Source organism: Chiloscyllium plagiosum, chromosome 6 (assembly GCF_004010195.1).
Source record: "Chiloscyllium plagiosum isolate BGI_BamShark_2017 chromosome 6, ASM401019v2, whole genome shotgun sequence".
Taxonomy (NCBI): Eukaryota; Metazoa; Chordata; class Chondrichthyes; order Orectolobiformes; family Hemiscylliidae; genus Chiloscyllium; species Chiloscyllium plagiosum.
The window spans coordinates 98,577,327-98,597,377 of NC_057715.1; the positions used below are offsets into that span (position 1 = coordinate 98,577,327).

General features: G+C 42.1%; 1 protein-coding gene across 4 annotated transcripts in view; it reads left to right on the forward strand.

The window, feature by feature from the left end:
• mgat4a (alpha-1,3-mannosyl-glycoprotein 4-beta-N-acetylglucosaminyltransferase A) overlaps positions 1-20,051 on the forward strand; it is a 274,570-nt gene that overhangs the window by 208,353 nt on the left and 46,166 nt on the right. For all 4 annotated transcript variants that reach the window (XM_043692232.1, XM_043692233.1, XM_043692234.1 and 1 more), the window contains exons 8-9: positions 2,372-2,486; positions 17,319-17,449. In XM_043692232.1, coding sequence (XP_043548167.1) covers positions 2,372-2,486; positions 17,319-17,449 — 246 coding nt within the window. The remainder of the gene's footprint in view (positions 1-2,371; positions 2,487-17,318; positions 17,450-20,051) is intronic.

Genomic DNA, 20,051 nt, shown 5'->3' on the forward strand with positions numbered 1-20,051 from the left:
CACTTGTCAATTATCTTGGTAGGAGCAAACCAGTGACTTTCAGCAAGTATTTTGACTTATTGCAGGCCTTGACAGTGACTTCCAGGCTTCCTAGAAGTTGCCAGCCAATCCGAGGCCAACAGGGGAGGCGATGGCCTCATTGTATTATCATGAGATTATTAATCAAAAAAACTCAGCTAATATTCTAGGGTCCTGGGGATCATGACAGATAGTGGAATTTAAATTATTATTTTTTTTAAATCTGGAAATAAGTATCTACTGATGACCATGAAGCCATTGCTGATTGTTGGGGGAAAGCAACCCGTCTGGTTCACTAATGCCCTTCAGGGAAGGAAATCTGCTATGCTCACCTGGTCTGGCTTACATGGGACTCCCAACCCATAGCAAATGTGGTTGATTCTCAGCTACCCTCTGAAACGGTCTAGCAAGCCACTCAATTCAAAGACGGCTAGGAACGGACAATAAATACTAACCAGCCAGCAACACCTATATCCCGCGAGTGAATTTTTAAAAATAGTTCAACAGCTTCTGGGTCCTAAAGACCATTGATTTAGGCCCATTCTGCAGGGATCCAGGAATAGGAAGGGTGATCTTTTTTTCTTTTTTTATGGGGTGGGCTTTGAGGAGAGAGGACTATGTGGGGTTTGAAGGCAAAGCCAGACCTCTGGAAGCCACTCGACTCCAGACTGGGGCAGTTGGATTCCCACCCTAACCCAGCAGGCATTTGCCCTGGTTACCAAGTTCAGAAATCAGCCGCTTTGGTGACCTGTTGGGAAGGCAGGTGATCAGTGATGTAGTATGTTGAGGCCCTTAAGTGGCCATTGATTCACTTAATTGGTCGGTGGCTCAAGGAAGTCCCCGATGGACTACTTCATCTGGAATCTAATTGGTGAAGGGGCAAGAGATGGCAAGTATCCACCCAGGTCCAATTCACCCAGTTATTTCCCCTTCACTGCTCCCTCTCCAGGGAGAGGAGCAATTTGCCCATCAATGCACGAGAGAGTGTGCAAAAAGATGGATGACAGTGATGTTGGAACCATGAAATCATACCCATCAAGAAATGATGAACAGAATGTGTCTCTTTTCACTTGAAAATAGAAGGCTGAAGGTTGACCTAATTTCAAACCTTAATCAAGAGTAGATACAGAATGGATATTTTTTGCTGGTGGGAAGAGCAAAACTATAGACTATCAATTGAAATATAAAATAATTAACCATGGAATTCAGAAGAAATATTACCAAGCATAAGAAAAATGTGGAACCCACTACCACAAGGAGTAGTTGAGGCGAATAATATGAAAGGATTGAAGGATGCTGGAGTGGAACTCAAAATGGCAACGTGGATTAGTTAGGCCAAATGGCCAAATATCAGTGTTGTTTGACATGTATAATTAATAAATGACCCTCTCATTAAAGGTTGATCTAATTGCTTCGTCGTACAGCAGAGACCCGGTGGATCTGTGTGGCAGTGGCCTGGCCAATCAGGCAGCTGGCCTGGTTTGAAATTCTAATTTGAGTTGTTTTGATTTGTTATTGTCACATGTACCTAGGTACAACAAAATGTTTTGTTTTGCGTGCAGTACAGGCAGATCATACCATACAAAGTGCATTTGGGCAATAGAACAGAGCGAGGAATACAATGTTACGGCTGCAGAGAAGGTTAACAGAGAGCAGTTAACAGTTCCTGATGCATCACCATGCCAACCACATTCTTCATAAGTTGTACCCAGTGGTTGTTCCCTTTCTAAAGTTAAAAATCACACAACACCAGATTTTTAACTTTGTACACCCCAGTCCAACACTGGCATCTCCAAATCATCCCTTTCTAAAGTTAGTGTTCTTTTATTGCAGTTCAGGTACATGCAAGATGAAAAGTAATGACATTTCCATCTCTTTAGCAGTGTACAAAGTCTGATCTATTGAAGTATAGGTTAAATAATTACAAATTATCTATTTTCAGCTTCTGTTTAGATTCATGGAACAAACTGTCTAATGCAGCAAAGTTGATCATCTTGAGAGGCTTGTTAGAAAGTTTGGTCCTCATGCAACCCGTTCATGCTTCTGTTTATTCTCTTTATCACTTCTTCAGTGGCAAGCTCTTGTCTCCTCCAAGCTGCCTGTGTTTCCCTTATTCACTGTCATTTCTGCCTTTAGGCCATAATAAAATTTTAAGTTTCAATCATCAAACTGAAACTCATTCATAATGTATGAATAAACCATCAAAGGTTTATTCACTGAGTGCTTGTGAATGCATTATCATAAAACTCGCAATTTTGCCTGACTTTGTCCCTGTTTTAACAGTGTCCTCTAAATTTTTTAAGGCATGATGAATTTTGAGCTTTGCCTAAAACTAATTTGTGCTTCCATGCAGCTTGAAGATGACATAGTTGCCAAAGATCATTACTTCAGCACCATGAAAAATTTTGCACTTCAGCTTTCTTCTGAAGATTGGATGGTACTAGAATTCTCGCAGTTGGGATTTATAGGTAAGAAAATATTTCTGACGCAGATAACAGTGAAAAGTCACAACTGGCAATGCCTATGCATTTTTATGTTAAAGTCTACCAACAATACCACAGAAAAGAAATTGTTGCATTAGTACTTATGAATACTAAAATGTTTATAATTGAATCTATGTTCATATTTGTTTGCATTTCTGATTATTTTAATTGAAACAAAGTATCATTTTACAGCATGCTGTTTCAAACTACACATGTTGCCTCCTCCGTAAAAATGTCTGCTTGAGCTTTCACCATCTGCCACCAAACCCTATCATTTACCTCAAATCAAATTCTCAGATTCTCTCCTTACACATTTCCTCATCTATATCCTTTTTGAGCTCCAAAAAAATCCAAAATAAGTTTGTAATGTTCATGTGCTTTAGGGAGGCATCCAGCTGTCTGGGTAACCACAAGAAAGGAAGCATAGAAATATTAATGGTGAAAAAGCTATGACCTGAATCCACTTCCTCTCAAAATTCTGGAACACTATCTTGCTCTTCCTGATGCGCTCCACTGACTCCCTGTCCCTGTGTACATTGACTTTAGGATCCCAGGCCTGAGCCTTGGTTTCAAGTCTTATCAGGACTTCTCTTGCATGCATTTCGGTAGCCGTTTCATCTACTAGTCCTATCCCATGCTCATGACTCGTCTGATTCTGGTTCTCGCTTGCAGCTTGCAGCTCTTCAGTCGCTGAGTCCATCATTCTCCAATGTTTCCCTTTGCCACTTTCTGAGGTTCAGTTGTCCCCTTGGATTCTCTTACCACTCACCCCCAAACCCCCCAACCACGATGTACCTTATCAGCTTCCAAACATCCTCTGACCCTACTGAAGACTCTACGAATGTTAGTCTATGGAAAATAAGCTTGTGAATGCAAATTATAGTTGTGTGTGTCTTTATGCATGTTCCATGTTTAAGACATGGATCATGCATAAAAACACACACAACTATAAAACTATGTCTTAAACATGGTTAGGTGGATTGGCCATGCTAAATTCCCATAGTTGTTGCAGGATGTATGGGCTGGGTGGATTATTCAAGGGAAATACAGGGTTGCAGTGATAGGGTGGGGAGGTGGGTCTGGGTCTAGGTGGGATGCTCTTCAGAGGGTTGGTGTGGACACAATGGGCCAAATGGCCTGCTTCCACACTGTGTAGGGATTCTATAATTCTAAACAACGAGCTGCATGAAGTTTATTTATGCTTTTACAAGTTTAAAATGCGCCAATGCCAGGGTGTTTGGACTTTCTGTTTACAGTGTATATTGCACATTTTCTCCTTTTTCTGCTTCATTCATAGTTTTTTTTCATGAACAGCCAACAAGACTGTCCACAAAGTAATTTTGTAAAGCTTTGGGCAGCAGATTGTCATTCACTTAACATTTCCACCATCAGCAAGGTCCCTCTACTGCAGGTTTTCTATATCCTAATTTAAATTAGCCATTGAAAAAGCTGGCCTTGGGCTTTACAGCTGTATCGTGAGTGGAAACTGTGAATTTATTGGGTTGAATAGCAAATAAACTAGTTGCACCCAGTTCCAACTGCAGTAACTTGATAACCTGTTTATGGCCCCCAGGCTTTCAATCTGTAGTTTAATGATTCCTACAGCAGAATTTAACAATCCTCTGCCAACGTCCTTGTGGGAGGAGGTGATATAAAATTACCCCCAGTGATGGTCCCTCTGCCTATCCAACCTGTTGACATTCACAGCAGAATGGGCAAGGCATGGGGGGAATTGACCTACTGCCTTTGAGTTATTGAGGACTGCCATTGGGCAATCATGTCTACCTGTCCCACCTACCTCAATTTGAGGTTGATAGGAGGAGTTCAGGGTGGAGTGGGAGGGGTAACAGTGATGTTGAGGGAGACCTTAAAGTCACACCTCTCAGGTATTGAACAGAAATTGGGGAACTCCTCTATCAATCACCTCGATTTAACATTGTGCTGCTCATACCCAAGAAGGTTCACATTAACCCCCTCACCTGGTACTTCAACCCGTCTGTGAAGACCCACCTGCTTCCTTGGGCATTCCCATCTCTCTCAGTCATCCCCCTGCTCCTCCTCTAAGCCCCATGCATACTTACCTGGTCCTGGACACTAAGCGCTTCCCAGAGTCCAAATAGCCCATCATCCCAGCCATGCCCACTACTGTTTGTGGTACTGTCGGGATTGGCTGCCAGCTCTGAGGCAGGTCATCCTTCTGAGTGAGTGCTGAAAGGGCTGTTGTAGTACAGTGGCAATGCCCCCACCTCTGAGCCAGGAGGCTCCCATTTGCTCCAATTCATAGATGTGAAATACCATCTATGAAATAAGTTGATTGGAAAATATTTGAGTGAGGGCTGAATGTTCCATGCCCAGACAACTAATAGAGATGTACAGCACGGAAACAGACCCTTTGGTCCAACCCGTCCATGCCGACCAGATATCCCAACCCAATCTAGTCCCACCTGCCAGCACCCAGCCCATATCCCTCCAAATCCTTAACATTCTTTAGGATGCCGTCTGGTGCTCTGACATACAAATCAACCAGATCATTCCCTTGTGCTATGAATTATGTACAGCAATTCTGATTTAGAGGAAAAAGTGATGAAATTAGGCAGACATCATGCAGTATATTGTATGTCTGTCAAATTGTATTGTGCAAGTAATCCCTATAAAGTAATCCCTCATTGAAAAAACAAATGTTAATCTTTTGACTTCCAACAGTTCATGGGGATCCATTGTTCCATGCGCCACTCATTTTAAAATACTCGCAGTCAGGCCATTGGGCACAGCCCGTAGCACAACAAATAACTGGGCCAATGTCACAGGAAGGGGAACCATGACATTGATGATGTTCTTAAACTGACAGTCTTCAAACAGTAGTAGGACCTCATTATAAAAGAGAAATCGACAAGTAAATTTGGAGACTAATCCTTCCTGGTAAGGAATTTTCTTTGCTGTGTGGAGATCTGTATTTGCTCTTTCCTTGTTTGAATATTTGTGATATTTCACTGAGCTGCTTGTCAGAAGTGTCTGCCAGGATAACCTATCCGTGTTTAATCTCGTTTTACCTTTTCATAATCTTGTTTTATCTTTATCCTTAAGACCTTTTTGCTCCTCGTTGTATTTATCCGTAATCCTATCAATCACCTTTCACATTTTATTTACCATTGTAAGAAGCATCTTGCAAAACAAGCAGTAAATGGTAGCTTGATTATTATTTTGAAAGCTGGGATCAGTTTTGTCACCCAGGGTTTTTTTGCAGCTAAGGCAGATGGTTACAAATTAAGATTCTGTTCAGCCAAGATTTCATTGAACGGTAACACAGGCTCACATGGCTGGAAAGCTTCCCCACCCCCACCTTCGTCAGGTTTCCTAAAGACTTTTGCAGTTCATAGCTGCTATTTTGAAGACATTTTTCCCGAATGCCTGGTAACCTTCACACAACCAGTTCTGTAGCTTGTTCAATCATGGAGCAGCCAGTTAAAAGTCGGCTGTGTTAAAGCTCGATTATTATTAATCAGCTCTTGGAGTTGTCAGTGCAAGTGACAGAACAACGGGAACAGGTCACGTCATCTGTCAATTCAAACAATTAAAACCAAATGAAAGATCGGCAACATGTTGCTTAAACTATAAACACTAAATGTCACAATTAGGAAATAGATTTTTTTTCTATGTTTAGTTATATATTCAAGTGTTTTCATGTTAAGAGCTTTTTTATAGCTTTTATATCTAGGCAGACATGAACCCATTTTGATTTGGATCCAAATAAAACAACATCCGTATAAACTGTTCGTTACACAAATGTTTTGCTGCTGTTACTTTATATGGACAGGCAGATGGTGATTCCACTATTGGGAATTAACGAAGCCTTTGATGTTCTTTGATTGTCACTAAACTTTAAGTTAAGATAACGAATGATTAGAATTTTCAAATTTGTGTGGCTGGGAGAAGGCAAGTAAAAATAGAACTTCCAAGTAGATGGATAACAGTGGTAAAAATGACTGATCCATTCTCATGGAAATGTTCTGTGACAGTTTGAATCTGATCTGCAGCCCTGGGCAAATTGTGAGAACTTCAGACAACTTAAGGTCAATATGTATTTCTTTTATTTTTGATCCTTCTGGCCTGCCATTACATAAGGTCATGGCTGACTCTCAGTGAGATATTGGCTGGTTTAGACTAATGATCTACTTTCCCACTTGATCCCTATAATCCTTATTCACTTGAATCCAAAAACCTATCAATTTCCATCCCTGAATATACTCGATGGCTGAGCGTCCACAAACCTCTGGGGGCAAAGATTTCCATCAATTTATGATCCTTTATGTGAAGAAATGTCTCTCCATCTCAGCCCCAAATAGCTGCCCTGAGACTTTAACTCGAGATTTTTTTCCTCAGTAGTTAACTGATTCATTTCAATGGGATGCCAAGTATTGTGGGCAGCCCCTGGTCCCATTGTTTAAAGATTTAAACAAAAAAATGATGTATCATCTCGGAGTTGAGCAGCGCTCCGAAAGCTTGTATTTTCAAATAAACCTGTTGGACCATAATCTGGTGTCGTGTGACTCCTGATTGTGGACACTTAGTTTTCCATAGTCTTTCCAGGGTCAAATTCATGTGGATATGTATTATGGCTACACAACTGCATTGATATTGTATTAAGACAGCATTTTGTTTTTCTCACTTTTTGTATCTTTTAAATCTGGAGATGGATCACTAAAATCTCGGAGAGTAATGATTGTACAGCATGGTGCCATGAGCAGCACTGCTTTGAGATGTCTTGCCCATTAGTTTACTTAACTGGATTTTGCATTGAGAATAGCAGTAAGACTAATGTCGTGCACCACCACCACTGAATAATTCAGACAACAACATGTGCAGTGACCCACAGAAATTTCAAACGCGCAGTCTGTATCACCTACAGTGCAGCAAGAGACTTGGTACTGAAATCTTATTAATTGTGACAAACTGAAAGCACTGTGGATGCTGGAAATCAGAAAGAAAAACTGAAATTGCTGGAAAAACTCAGCAAATCTGGCAGCATCGGTGGAGAGAAATAAGAACAAAGAAAATTTACAGCCCAGGAACAAGCCCTTCGGCCCTCCAAGCCTGAGCCGATCCAAATTTACTGTCTAAACCTGTCGGTCAGTTCCTAAGCATCTGTATCCCTCTACTCCCCACCTACTCATGCATTTATCCAGACGCATCTTAAGTGAAATTACCGTGCCTGCCTCTACCACCTCTGCTGGCAATGCGTTCCAAACACCCACCACCCTCTGTGTGAAGTAAGAGTTAACATTTTTCATTGTGACTCTTCTTCAAAACAGAAGGATTTAAATTGTGAAACTTAAACACGGGAGAGAAATGTAAAGCTGCTGCCATTAGGTATGCATGATTTTTTAAGTGGTGTAGCTGGTCTTCATCACCGCTGAAACGTTTTACAGAATGTGGGGCCTCCGAGTTTAATTCGTCACCTGGTAGTGCAGAGCTTGAGTGTTACTGAATAAAAATGACATTCTATTGTAGCTTTCTGCTTTTCTTCAGGACATGCAAAAACACCAAATTTCAAATTTAGTAGCTATTTATTCTGCATGAGAAAAGAGTGCTGATCAGATTGCAATTCAGCTCTGATTGTTCTATCGTTCTAGATGTTGCCATGGAAAATACACCAGAGAGCTATTGTCCCTTATAATTTTGTTTAATCCAAAAAAAGGCACAATGCCTGCATATTTTCCTTTTCCCTTCAGAGGTCAGATCCCTACGTACGGAGCTTCTAGCAAGTGTAAGTGAGCCACTTTACAAACCTGATTGGAAATCTTAAACTGGTTAGCTTGTTAGTAATTCTGAGCATACTTGGGATTGTTCATCAAGTATGGAACAATTACAAAAGCACATCTAAAATTAGCCTCTGTGTTCGGAGTTTTACATGCACAAGCACATTGAGTACCATTTGTACTCTACCTATTATGAACTGCTGACGTGATGTGCTGTTTTATATGATCCACCAGTCATTGAAATGTACCAGAGATGACACTGAAGAACAGAAGAAATAGGAGTAGAAGTAAGCCATTGAGTTCATCAAGCCTGTCCTGCCATTCTGTGAAATCATGACTGATTTGCCCGAGGCTCAGGCAGTTCATATACATCTGTTGTTAGAAGAATGCTCTGGGATCCATTGTTCAGGAAGAAATAGCAGGACATTCAGAAAGGAATATAATCAAACAGAGTCAATATAATTTTGTGCAAAGGAAATGTGGTTTTCTGGAGGTTTTTAAGTCTAGAGTCATAGAGATGTACAGCATGGAAACAGACCCTTCAGTCCAACCCGTCCATGCTGACCAGATATCCCAACCCAATCTAGTCCCACCTGCCAGCACCCGGCCCATATCCCTCCAAACCCTTCCTATTCATATACCCATCCAAATGCCTCTTAAATGTTGCAATTGTACCAGCCTCCATCACTTACTCCAGCAGCTCATTCCATGCATGTACCACCCTCTGCGTGAAAAAGTTGTCCCTTAGGTCTCTTTTATATCTTTCCCCTCTTCCCCTAAACCTATGCCCTCTAGTTCTGGACTCCCCGACCCCAGGGAAAAGACTTTGCCTAGGTGGTGTATAAAAAACAGGTAGATATGGTGCATTTTGATTTTTCAGAAGGAATTCAATGAGAATCCATGTACTACATTAATTCCTATTGCACATGATAGGAACTCACAGTATTAGGGTGGATGTATTAATGTGGTTTAAGAATTGGTTAACACACAGAAGACAGTGAGTCAGGATTAATGGTTTTTTTTCAAGTTGGAAAGAATTAGCAAGTGGAATGCCACAGGGGTCAGTCCTAGGCTTTAATTATTTGCTATCGATTTTACTGATTTGTAGAAAGGGGCAAATTTGCTGACACAACAAAAATAGGTGATGAGCACATAAAAAAATCTGCAAGGGGATATAGATAGATTGAGTGAGTGGGCAAAAGTTTGGCAGATGATGAAGTTTAATACAGGAAGTATCAACATCCAGTCTATTATTTGAGTGGAGAGATACCAAAAATGTGAAACACCGAGGGACTTTGGTATGAAACCTTCCTGTATTCTTCCCAAAGTGAATCACCTCACATTTATCTGCATTGAACTCCATGTCCTTTATGTCCTTTAGGACCCGACCAGCTTGATCAGCGACTCTTGGTGGTGGACATTGAAATTCCACACTCTGAGTACATTTTGCACCCTTACCTCCCTCAGGACTTTCTCCTAGTGTTGTGTAACATGGAGAAGTACTGATTCATCAGCCAAGTGTGACAGTACCTGATAAACCAGCAAGAGGTTTCCTTGCCCATGTTTAACATGAAACTATGGGGTTTCATAGTATCCAGAGTCAATGTTGAAAATTCCCAGGAAAACACACTCCCAGCTGTATGCCACCGTACTGCCACCTCTGCCAGGTCTGTCTTCCAGTGGTACAGGACATTTCCAGGGATGATGATGGTGGTGTCTGGGACATGGTGTGTCAGGTATGATTCTGTGAGTATGACTATATCAGATTGCTGGTTGATTAGACTGCGAGAGAGCTCTCCCAATTTTGATACTCGGCCTCAGATGTTTGTGAATAGGACTTTGCAGGGTCGACAGGGGTGTTTCTGCTATTGTCTTTTCTGGTGCACAGGTTAATGCCAGATAGTCAGTTTGGTTTCATTTCTTTGTTGAGACTTCAGAGTGATTGATACAGCTGAATGGTTTGCTAGGTCACTTCAGAGGGCAATTGAGAGTCAACCACATTGCTGTGGATCTGGAGTCACATGTAGCCGGACCAGATTTCCTTCCCTGAAGGACATTAGTGAGCTAGATGGGATTTTCCGACAATCAGTAATGATTTCATGGTCTTCAGCAGATTCTTAATTTCAGCTACCCTTTATTGAATTCAAATTATAAGCAACCAAGAGAGTTATTGAGCAATCACCCAGCAATCAGCTACTTGTTTTCCTGTGGTGTCACAGTCCAGTTCTGACTGGATGAAACTGCCTTTTTGACACTGTCATTCCCGTGCAGGTCCATAATCCCAGTCTGTTTCACAGTGAGCTTGACTTGCTGCACACTTCTTCCAGCCTACTTCATTCTGGTACTGACTTGTTGCTTTCCCAATCTACTTCACAGTAACAAAAATAGAAATTGCTGGAAAAGCTCAACAGGTCTGGCAGCACTGTGGAGTTAACGTTTTGGGTTGAGCAACTGATGATAGCTTGAGAAATGTCGGTTTATGTGCAGCAGATAGGATGTGGGGAGGAGGTAAGGAGTAAATGGCAGTTGGGGATAGAGCCCAAGGAAGAAGAAGAGCAGTTGGACAAACAAAGGAATGGATAACAATCTGGCCAGGAGAGTGAAAAGCTGTTAATAGGGACTGTTAATGGCTAACAATGGGTGGTGTGTAATAGCAAATCATGTGATACCAAGGCTTCATTGTGGAGATAGGGGTAAGGACATGAGAGAAGATCAAGCCCTAAGGTTTTTGAACTCAATATTGTGTCTAGAAGACTGCAAGGTCCCTTGGCAGAAAATGAGGTGCTGTTCTTCCAGCTTGTGCTGACCTTACCTGGAGCACTGCAGCAAGCCTGAGACAGGGAATACAGTGGTTTGTTGAAGTGGCAGGTGACTGGAAGGTCAAAGTTTTTGTTTGCAGAAAGAACCAAGGTGTTCTGTGAGGTAGCCACCCAGTCTATACTTCATTTCCCCAATGGAGAGGAGACCACATTGTCAGCAGTGAATGCAGTAGACTTGATTGACTGACATACAAGTAAAGACCTGTTTTAGCTGGAAGATGTGTTTGGGCCCTTGGATACTGACAAGGGAGGAACTAAATAGACAGGTTTAGATGATTAGATTAGATTCCCTACAGTGTGGAAACAGGCCCTTTGGCCCAATCAGTCCACACCGACCCTCCAAAGAGTAACCCACCCAGTCCCATATCCCTCTGACTAATGCACCTAGCACTACAGGCAATTTAGCATGGCCAATTCACCTAACCTGCACATCTTTGGACTGTGGGAGGAAACCGGAGCACCCGGAGGAAACCCACGCAGACACTGGGAGAATGTGCAAACTCCACACAGACAGTTGCCCAAGGCTGGAATCAAACCTGAGACCCTGGTGCTGTGAGGCAGCAGTGCTAACCACTGAGCCACCGTGCCACACCAAAGGTGTTACACTTTCTGTGGTTGCAGTGGAGCTGGGGAAGGTGGTGGTGGGGTCGGGATGCTGAGAGTGAAGGAGGAGTAGACCAGGGTGTCTCGGAGGGAATGGTCCCTGCAGAACGCTGACAAGGGAGGGGAGGGAAATATGTGTCTGGTGGTGGCATCTCACTGGAGGAGGTGGCGGCAATGGCAGTTAATGATCCTCTGGGTATGGATGTTGGTGGGATGGTAGATAAGGACAAGGGGAACCCTATCACTGTTGCAAGAAGGAAGAGAGGGGGTGAGGGCTGAAGTATGGGAGATGGGTTGGACCCATCTGAGGGCTCTGTAAACTACAGTGCTGGGGAATCCTTGGTTGAGGAAGAAGGTGGCCATTTTTGAGGCTCCCTTGTCGAAGTTGGCATCATTGTAATAAATGGAACGGAGACTGAGGAACTGGGAGAATGGGATAGAATCTTTACTGGAAGCAGGGTGCAAAGATATAATACAGATTTGTTGCACACTCTGCCCACTGGAATGCACATTGTATATTACTCATTAGTGTCTGAAGAAGAATGTCCTTTTGCCTTTGGCGGAAGCACGCTGTTAGTGGAAAATATAATTTGTGTTGCTACTGCATAGTAATAGTGTGCAACTTTTGAGATACTGGAACCTTCCAAGATTATCTGTGGCCCATTCCATGTGACAGACAGCAAGCAATGATCTGACTGAAGTGGCTATTGCCCCACAAAATCAAATTGATGTGGCCTTTTTCAGCATCAGACTTCTGCGATAAACACTTGGCTCAGGCTTTATTTACAAGATTGACATTATGATCAATAAAACACTGGACTTTTGGAATCACATATGTTCATTGACCGGATACAGCTGGTTTTGGAGGAGAATAGTAGATAATCCCATTCTCAGATTTCTCAATACTAAGGAACTCCTTAGACAGTTGCATTTGAAAGGTGAGTTTGAGCAAGAATTGGAGGTCATTAAGATATGGAAGGAAGTTCTTACATGCAGCTATAGTTTCAGATATATCAAATGTAGCATCTATGTATCAGAAAATTGTTAGGGACAATTCCATCAAAAACACATTTCTTGTGAAAACCTATGAAAATGTTTGCAAGAGCTTAGCCCAGAGGGACTCCCATGGCAACACCATCTGTTTAGGCATATTGGGTGTCATTAAAGATGAACTCATTTTCACGAGTTGTTAAGTTCATGAGTTCAATGAGAACAGATTCAGAAAATGGCAGTGTGTCCAGATTACCACGAAGTAGTGTTACAGCTCAAATATCTCGATCAACGCATTCAGCTAGCAATCTCAAACAAGCAATATATTCAGAAAAAAACCTGGAATAAAAGCTGGCTTAATGGAACCATTGTGAATTGTCATACAACATCTCACACAGGATACACGACAGTGCATACACAGGGTGCTTCTAATAGCTTTTAATTTACCTTTTACCTTACCTCGAGGGTGGTGGTGTCTGTGGCTTGTGTTGCTTTTTTGATAGCTTGTCACAGTTCAGAGCACTGGACAGTTCGGGGGTGGCCATTTTGCAGTACAGTATCATGTTATGTCAATGTCACACCTACAACATGTGTCAGCAGCAGATTCTTCAAACAATGACCCTGCGTGAAAATCAAAATGGGCTAGTCCTCAGTAAAGTCAGGGGTGACTGTTCAGTCAGGGGATACAGTCAGTCAAGGGCTTCATCCTATTCCAATCCAGTGGCTTGGCAACAGTCAGTCCTGTGGGAAAGTCCAACCATTCCAGCAACTAGGCGTAGGTCAGTCGGGGTGCTGTCGAAACATTCTGCTGTCGAAACATGGTCTGGGGTGAGCCGACTTTTTTGCTGCAGTGAGACAAACAGAGGGACTTAGTATAAAGACAGCAGCTGGAAGGGCATTAGTGGTGATGCAGATGCAGGAGTGGTGGTGACTAAGTGGGCATTGCTCAGGGCAGGAAGGGTTAGGTCAGTGAGGTATGTGAGAACTGTTGAGTGGATATGCTGCATGCAATTATGGGAGGTGTTGTCCATGAGTCTTGGTGAGATGAGTGTGCAGTAACAGAGTGAGAGAGGGTGGTGACCCTGTGAGTGTGAGCTAGCAGAGAGAAGAATGGTGGCATTTCCCCTTGCAGAGTTCGTAAGATCATTCATCTTCTCCCTACACTGCTGTGCATTGCATTTCACCTGAGAGACTGCACTGACCTGGGCTACTACCTCTCTGTAGGCTGGCTGGGGCAGGTAGCACGGGATCTTCTTTGCTGGTCAACACGATCCAGCACTGTCCTCCTCTCCATCACCCCATCCACCAGCACCTCCAGGCCTGTGTCAGTGAACCAAGGAGCTAACTTCCCTTTCTGGACCGTTTCCTTCGGGATAATGTTTCAAGACCAAGGTGCGAAGGGCAGTTCCTCGTTTGCAGCATCTGAATCGGTGCACCGCTGGGCTTTAAGTACTGGGTGGCAGCAGAATGGACTTTGCAAAGTCCCAGCAGTGGAGAGCACTTCCATTTCTCCTGCTGCAAGATTCCTCATTGAGGTATCCACCAAAGAGCCTGCTTCCCTAAATAATGAGCTGTGTGTGTACGGGAAGTCTCCACGGGTCATCGCAGACCACCCGCCTTGAATCTCACTCAAAGAAAAACTGCCAAAATAATAGAAAACCTCAGCCTGTTATCCCTCTAATTGCCTTTCTCCCCTCCACTAATATAGCAAAATAAACTCTGCTGGTAGATTCACACATAGTAATGGTCCTTTGAGGAAAGTGTCAGAGGAATGCTATTAAGAATTGGAAAAAAATAAAATCTGTTTTAAATTCAGTCTGTTAAGCTCCCTATAATGAAGTGTCCAAATTATTCCAGCTGTGGTTGAGAAGCATGTGATCACTTGTACAGAAATCTACAGAGACCAGTTAAAGGCAAAATCTAAATTATTCCAATCATCAGAGCTTCTAGCAAGCTCGGCACAGATTTTCCAATAGGGAGACAGGCTACTGTAGGCCGGAATTGCACATGGGGATGCTAGGAATCCCTGTCAGAGCAGACTCCCAAAGCATTTGCTCAGGAAATGGAATTTTCTGCTGGGACCCCTTTGAAAGTCCACCTAAATCTGTGACTTCAGAAGGTTCTGACAAAATTAAGTGACATAATTGTTAGACAATTAAATACATAGTCTGATTCCTGAGTAACTATTTAGCAGACCCACAGACTCTCATCACACATTGCCAACTATGCGACCCCCAGAGTCCTTGACCTCTTCCAGGATCCAACCTGATATTCCCAACCCTGCAGGACCTGACCAGACGTCCCCTCACTGAATTTTGATTTTCAGCAATTGTTAGTGCTACAATGAACTGCAGAATAGAGATGCAATGCCAATAATAAAAGCAGAATTCTGTGGATTTCTGAGAGAAATGATAACTCTTTCCTCTCTGCACAGATGTTGCCAGAACTGCTGAATTTGTGCAGAATTTCCTTGATTTTTCTGAAAGTAAGAATGCCTTGTACAAATCCAACACTATTTTGCTTTTCAAAGCCTGGAGTCCTAGTCAATATTTTGTAAACTTTTCCAATATTGTTTCTTGTTTCGTTATTCAATTTTTCCCACAAAATGTTCCTCTTTATATTATCCAGTATTGAATTATTTCCGTCATCTGTCTGCTAATATTCTTGTCTATCTTCCTGCAATGTCTGACTATGTTCTTCCTCATAAGGCCATAAAATATAGCATTAGAATTAGGCCATTCAGCCCATTGAGTCTGCTCTGCCATGCGATTGTAGCTGAAATGTTTCTCAATCCCATTCTCCTGCCTTTTCTCTGTAACTCTTGATCTCTTTACTAATCGAGAACCTATCCATCTCTGTCTTAAATGCCCTCAATGACTTAATGTCTACAGTCTTCTGCTGCAATGGATTCCACAGATTCATCACCCTCTGACTGAAGAAGTTCCTCCTTAACTCAGTTTTAAAAGCCGTGCATCCACTCTGAGGCCATACCTTCTGGTCCTAGTCTCTCCTGCTAGTGGAAGTATTGTCTCCATGTCCACTCCATCCAGACCTCTCCATATTCAGTAAGTTTCAATCAGATCCCCCCTCATCCTTCTAAACTGCATGGAGAACAGTCTCAGGGTCCTCAACTGCTGTTCATATGACTAGCCCTTCATTCTCGGGATTACTCTTGTAAATCTTCTTTGGACCCCATCCGAGCACATTGTTCCTTAGATACAAGGCCCAACGTGGTCTAACCAGACTCTAATACAGCCTGAATAGTACATCTCTGCCCTTGTATTGTAGCCTTTTTGAATGAATGCTAACATTGTGTTTGATCTCCTAACTGCGAAATGAATCTACAGTTAAGTCCGAGAGAACCCTGAATCGGGACTTCTAAGTCCCTTCTGAAGCCTTTCCCCATTTAGAAAAGAGTCCATGCCTCTATTCTTCCTATTAAAGTGCATGACCACACACTTTCCCACACTGTATTCCATCTGCCACTTCTTTGCCCATTCCCTTGGCCTAAGTTCTTCTGTAGTCTCCCCACTTCCACAATGCTACCTATCTTTGTGTCATCTGCACAGTTAGCAACAGTGCTGTCAGTTCATTCGACCAGATCATTAATGTATACTGTGAATAGTGATGGTTCCAACACTGACACCTGCAGAACTCTACTGGCTGCCGTCCTGAAAAAGATTCCTTTATTGCCACTCTCTGCCTTCTGTGAGTCAGCCAATCCTCTATCCTTTCCAGTACATTGCCCTTAAGACCATGGGATCTAATCCTATTTAGCAGCCTTCTGTGAGGCACCTTGTCAAGAGTCTTCTGGAGATCAAATAGATTGGTTTTTAGGCCATTAATTTGGTGTCACTGAACTTTAATATTCTTCTTGTGCCAGTGTCCAGTTCATTCCTTGCTCCGGCACTAATCCTTGGGTAAAATCACTAACCACATCATTTAAGTCCATATCTTCCTGCTAACTACTTTCCACAGTCTTTTGATTTGTAAATCTAATTTCCCTTTTATAGCCCATGCTTTAACCTTTGCAAATATTGCAAGTGGCACCTTATCAAGTACCATGTGAAAATCCATATATTTCCATTAAATTGATGTAGTTCTTTCTTGATAAGCCAGTAAAAGTGTTCTTGCAAATTCTTCAAATTTGCCCATTCCCAGACAAAGAAGAGTGTCTCAAATTTCCTTGGTTACCTCTTTCTCTTTTAAGTAGCACTTTTGACGCTTGCCATTTTCTAATTTTGGCCTGATGCCTAAAAGCAAATTAGAAAATTGAGTTGCTGAAGCTGCTGGAAGTCTAAAAGGTTGATTTTTATTTTTAAAGAACACAAGGTTTTTCAACGTAATTGGAGACATTTTCTTGTGTTTGTTGACCTCTTATTACTGTGGGTTTAATGTTGCTGGTTGTAGTCTGGTAAATTGTGCACACTACAATGAGTGTGATCACAGAGTTGCAGCATGTGAAAATGAATACTTAGGATTATGTAGCAATGTCACAACATGCATTTTAGCTACAAAAAAGAATTGAGAGTCCAGCTATATCGAATTGTCAGATGTGATTTGAGCATTATTTTATGTTGAGTCAATGCTATTATCAAATAATTTTGCAACAGTTGCATTTGTTAATTGTTAATCATTTATCTCACAAGGTAAAATGTTTCAGTCTCCTGATTTGAATCTTATTGTGGAGTTCATCCTGATGTTCCATAAGGAGAAACCCATTGACTGGCTGTTAGACCATATCTTGTGGGTGAAGGTTTGCAACCCTGAAAAAGATGCAGTAAGTGCAGAATTTTGTCTTGTAGCATGTATACACTCCAGCTCTGTTTTGCAATATGAGAACCTGTTGTTTATAGTTAGTTTATTTTATTAATATAATTAAAATACATAGGATTACTAATTTACTAACCTGAGAAGTGCTGTGACCTATTTGTGCATTTTTCTCAACAGCCAAGATGATTGGATGTAAATTCTAGCTCTATAATTTTATCCCATGTGACACATTTTGACTTAGAGCTGTCGGATAGATGCTAATTGGAAAATGACCTATCACTAACAGCAAAAGACTGTAAAAGCTTAGTTGATTTGCATCATTCTTTAGCGTCTTCCACAGTTGTGTAACATTGCAGATGTAGCTCAGATGGTCGCTAAGCTAAAGTTACTGCCTGTCCTTTAAAGCTGTATTATGTTTCCATCTATTGTACCTGCCTTTGGGAGACCAGCCCAGTACGTTCAGCAGTGGATGCTATGGGTTCAGTAAAGATCAAAGCAATCTGTACCTTTTTCACATGCTTAGGTATTCATTAAGAGCTCAACTGTTTCAATTCCTATATTTTTCTACTTTTATCCTAAACAGATAGCTCAAATATAATTTAATCATTGGAAAGATTGTAAATTTATTCTCGAGGTAACAGATGAATTTTGATTTGGGTCAGCTTTCCATAACAGCATGAATATAACCTGGATGAAGCTTTTCCTGCTTAAAGTCACTGTTTGGTTTTATTTATTTATTGAGGTATACTTGAAAACAGGTCAGAGGCAGAAGATGAAGGTGTCATCCTGCTGTGGGCATTTAAGAGAGAAATGTGAAATGAGATTTGGCATTCTTACTCCATCTGTCACTTGGCAGGGGTGCACAGCACAATCCTGACCCGGATAATAGCTTAGACTGTGAGGCTGATCTTGAATGTGTACACCCTGCTTCTTGAAAGTACAAAGTCCCTTGATACTTCGATCTGATAGAGTGGCCCAGTAAGGAAATAGCCAGGCTGGAATGATTTCCTTGACTCAGTTGGAATACTCAGGGTGGCTGGTCAGAATCAGATTTCCCAGAATTTTATTTAAATCTCAAATTGATCCTGTGCTTTATCAAGTTTTGTTTTGTCTCTTTGAAGCAACTAAAGGCATTACCACCATTTATTGGTCAAAGGAAAATAAACATCCACTGGAGGCCAGAATTAGGGAATTTTCGAGTTCCAGAAGGTTGTAGAACTGGAGAGATTTACAAAAATGGGAAAGGATATGGCCATGGATGGATTTGAATACAAGATGAAAGTTTAAATTTGTATGTTTGACACCTACTTCACTAATGTCCTAACTGGCAAAAAAAATCCATCATGCTCACCTGGTCCGGCCAACACGACACTCCAGGCCCACAACAATATGGTTGAGTCTTAACTGCCCCCTGGGAAATTGCATGTGAGCAATAAGTGCTGGTCTAGCCAATGACACCCATACCTCATGAATCAAGTTCTTTGAATAGGTAACAGGTAGATTAGATAATGGGGAATTAGTAGATGCTATATACTTGGATTTCCAAAAGACATTCAGTAAGGTGTTCAAAGTTTGGGAGAAGATTTGTAGCTCGGGTGCTCGTTGGTGTGGTTCTGTTCGCCAAGCTGGAAATTTTTGTTGCAAACGTTTCGTCCCCTGTTTAGGTGACATCCTCAGTGCTTGGGAGCCTCCTGTGAAGCGCTTCTGTGGTGTACCGGCCACTACAGCGGACAGCTGAAACTGACAACCGGAAGCGGCAGGGACAGGCCACTATAAATGCCGGAGGAAACTCCACAGAAGCGCTTCACAGGAGGCTCCCAAGCACTGAGGATGTCACCTAGACAGGGGACGAAACGTTTGCAACAAAAATTTCCAGCTCGGCGAACAGAACCACAACATTCAGTAAGGTATTGCACAAAAGGTGACTTAATAAGATAAGAGCTCATAGCATTGGGGTTTGTAAATTAGCATGAATAGAGGATTTGCTAACTAATAGAATTCAGAGAGTTGGGATTAAGGGGGCATTTTCAGGATTGTAACTACGGGAGTGCCACATGGATCATGCTGGGTTCACAATTATTGACAATACAAATTTATGACTTGGGTGATGGAGGTAAATGCCAAGATTGAGATGACATAAAAGTAGTCCTCTTTTTTTCATTTGTTCACTCACTGGATGTGAACACCACAAGTATTTAGTGCCCATATCAGTTAAGAGTCAACCACTTTGCTGTGGGGCTGGAGCCACATGTAAGCCATACAGGGTAAGGATGGCAGATTTCCTTCCTTAAAAGATATTAGTAACTAGATGGGTAACAGTCACCTTTAGTATGGCTCTTTGTTTCTAATTTTATTGAATTCAAATTGCAACATTTGCCATGGTGGGATTGGAAAACATGTTCATCTCCCAGACCATCCATAACCTCATCACCTCAGGGGATCTCCCATCCACCGCCTCCAACCTCATAGTCCCACACCCCGCACCGCCCGTTTCGACCTCCTGCCCAAAATCCACAAACCTGACTGCCCCGGCCGACCCATTGTCTCAGCCTGCTCCTGCCCCATCGAACTCATCTCTGCATACCTTGATACGGTCCTATCCCCCTTAG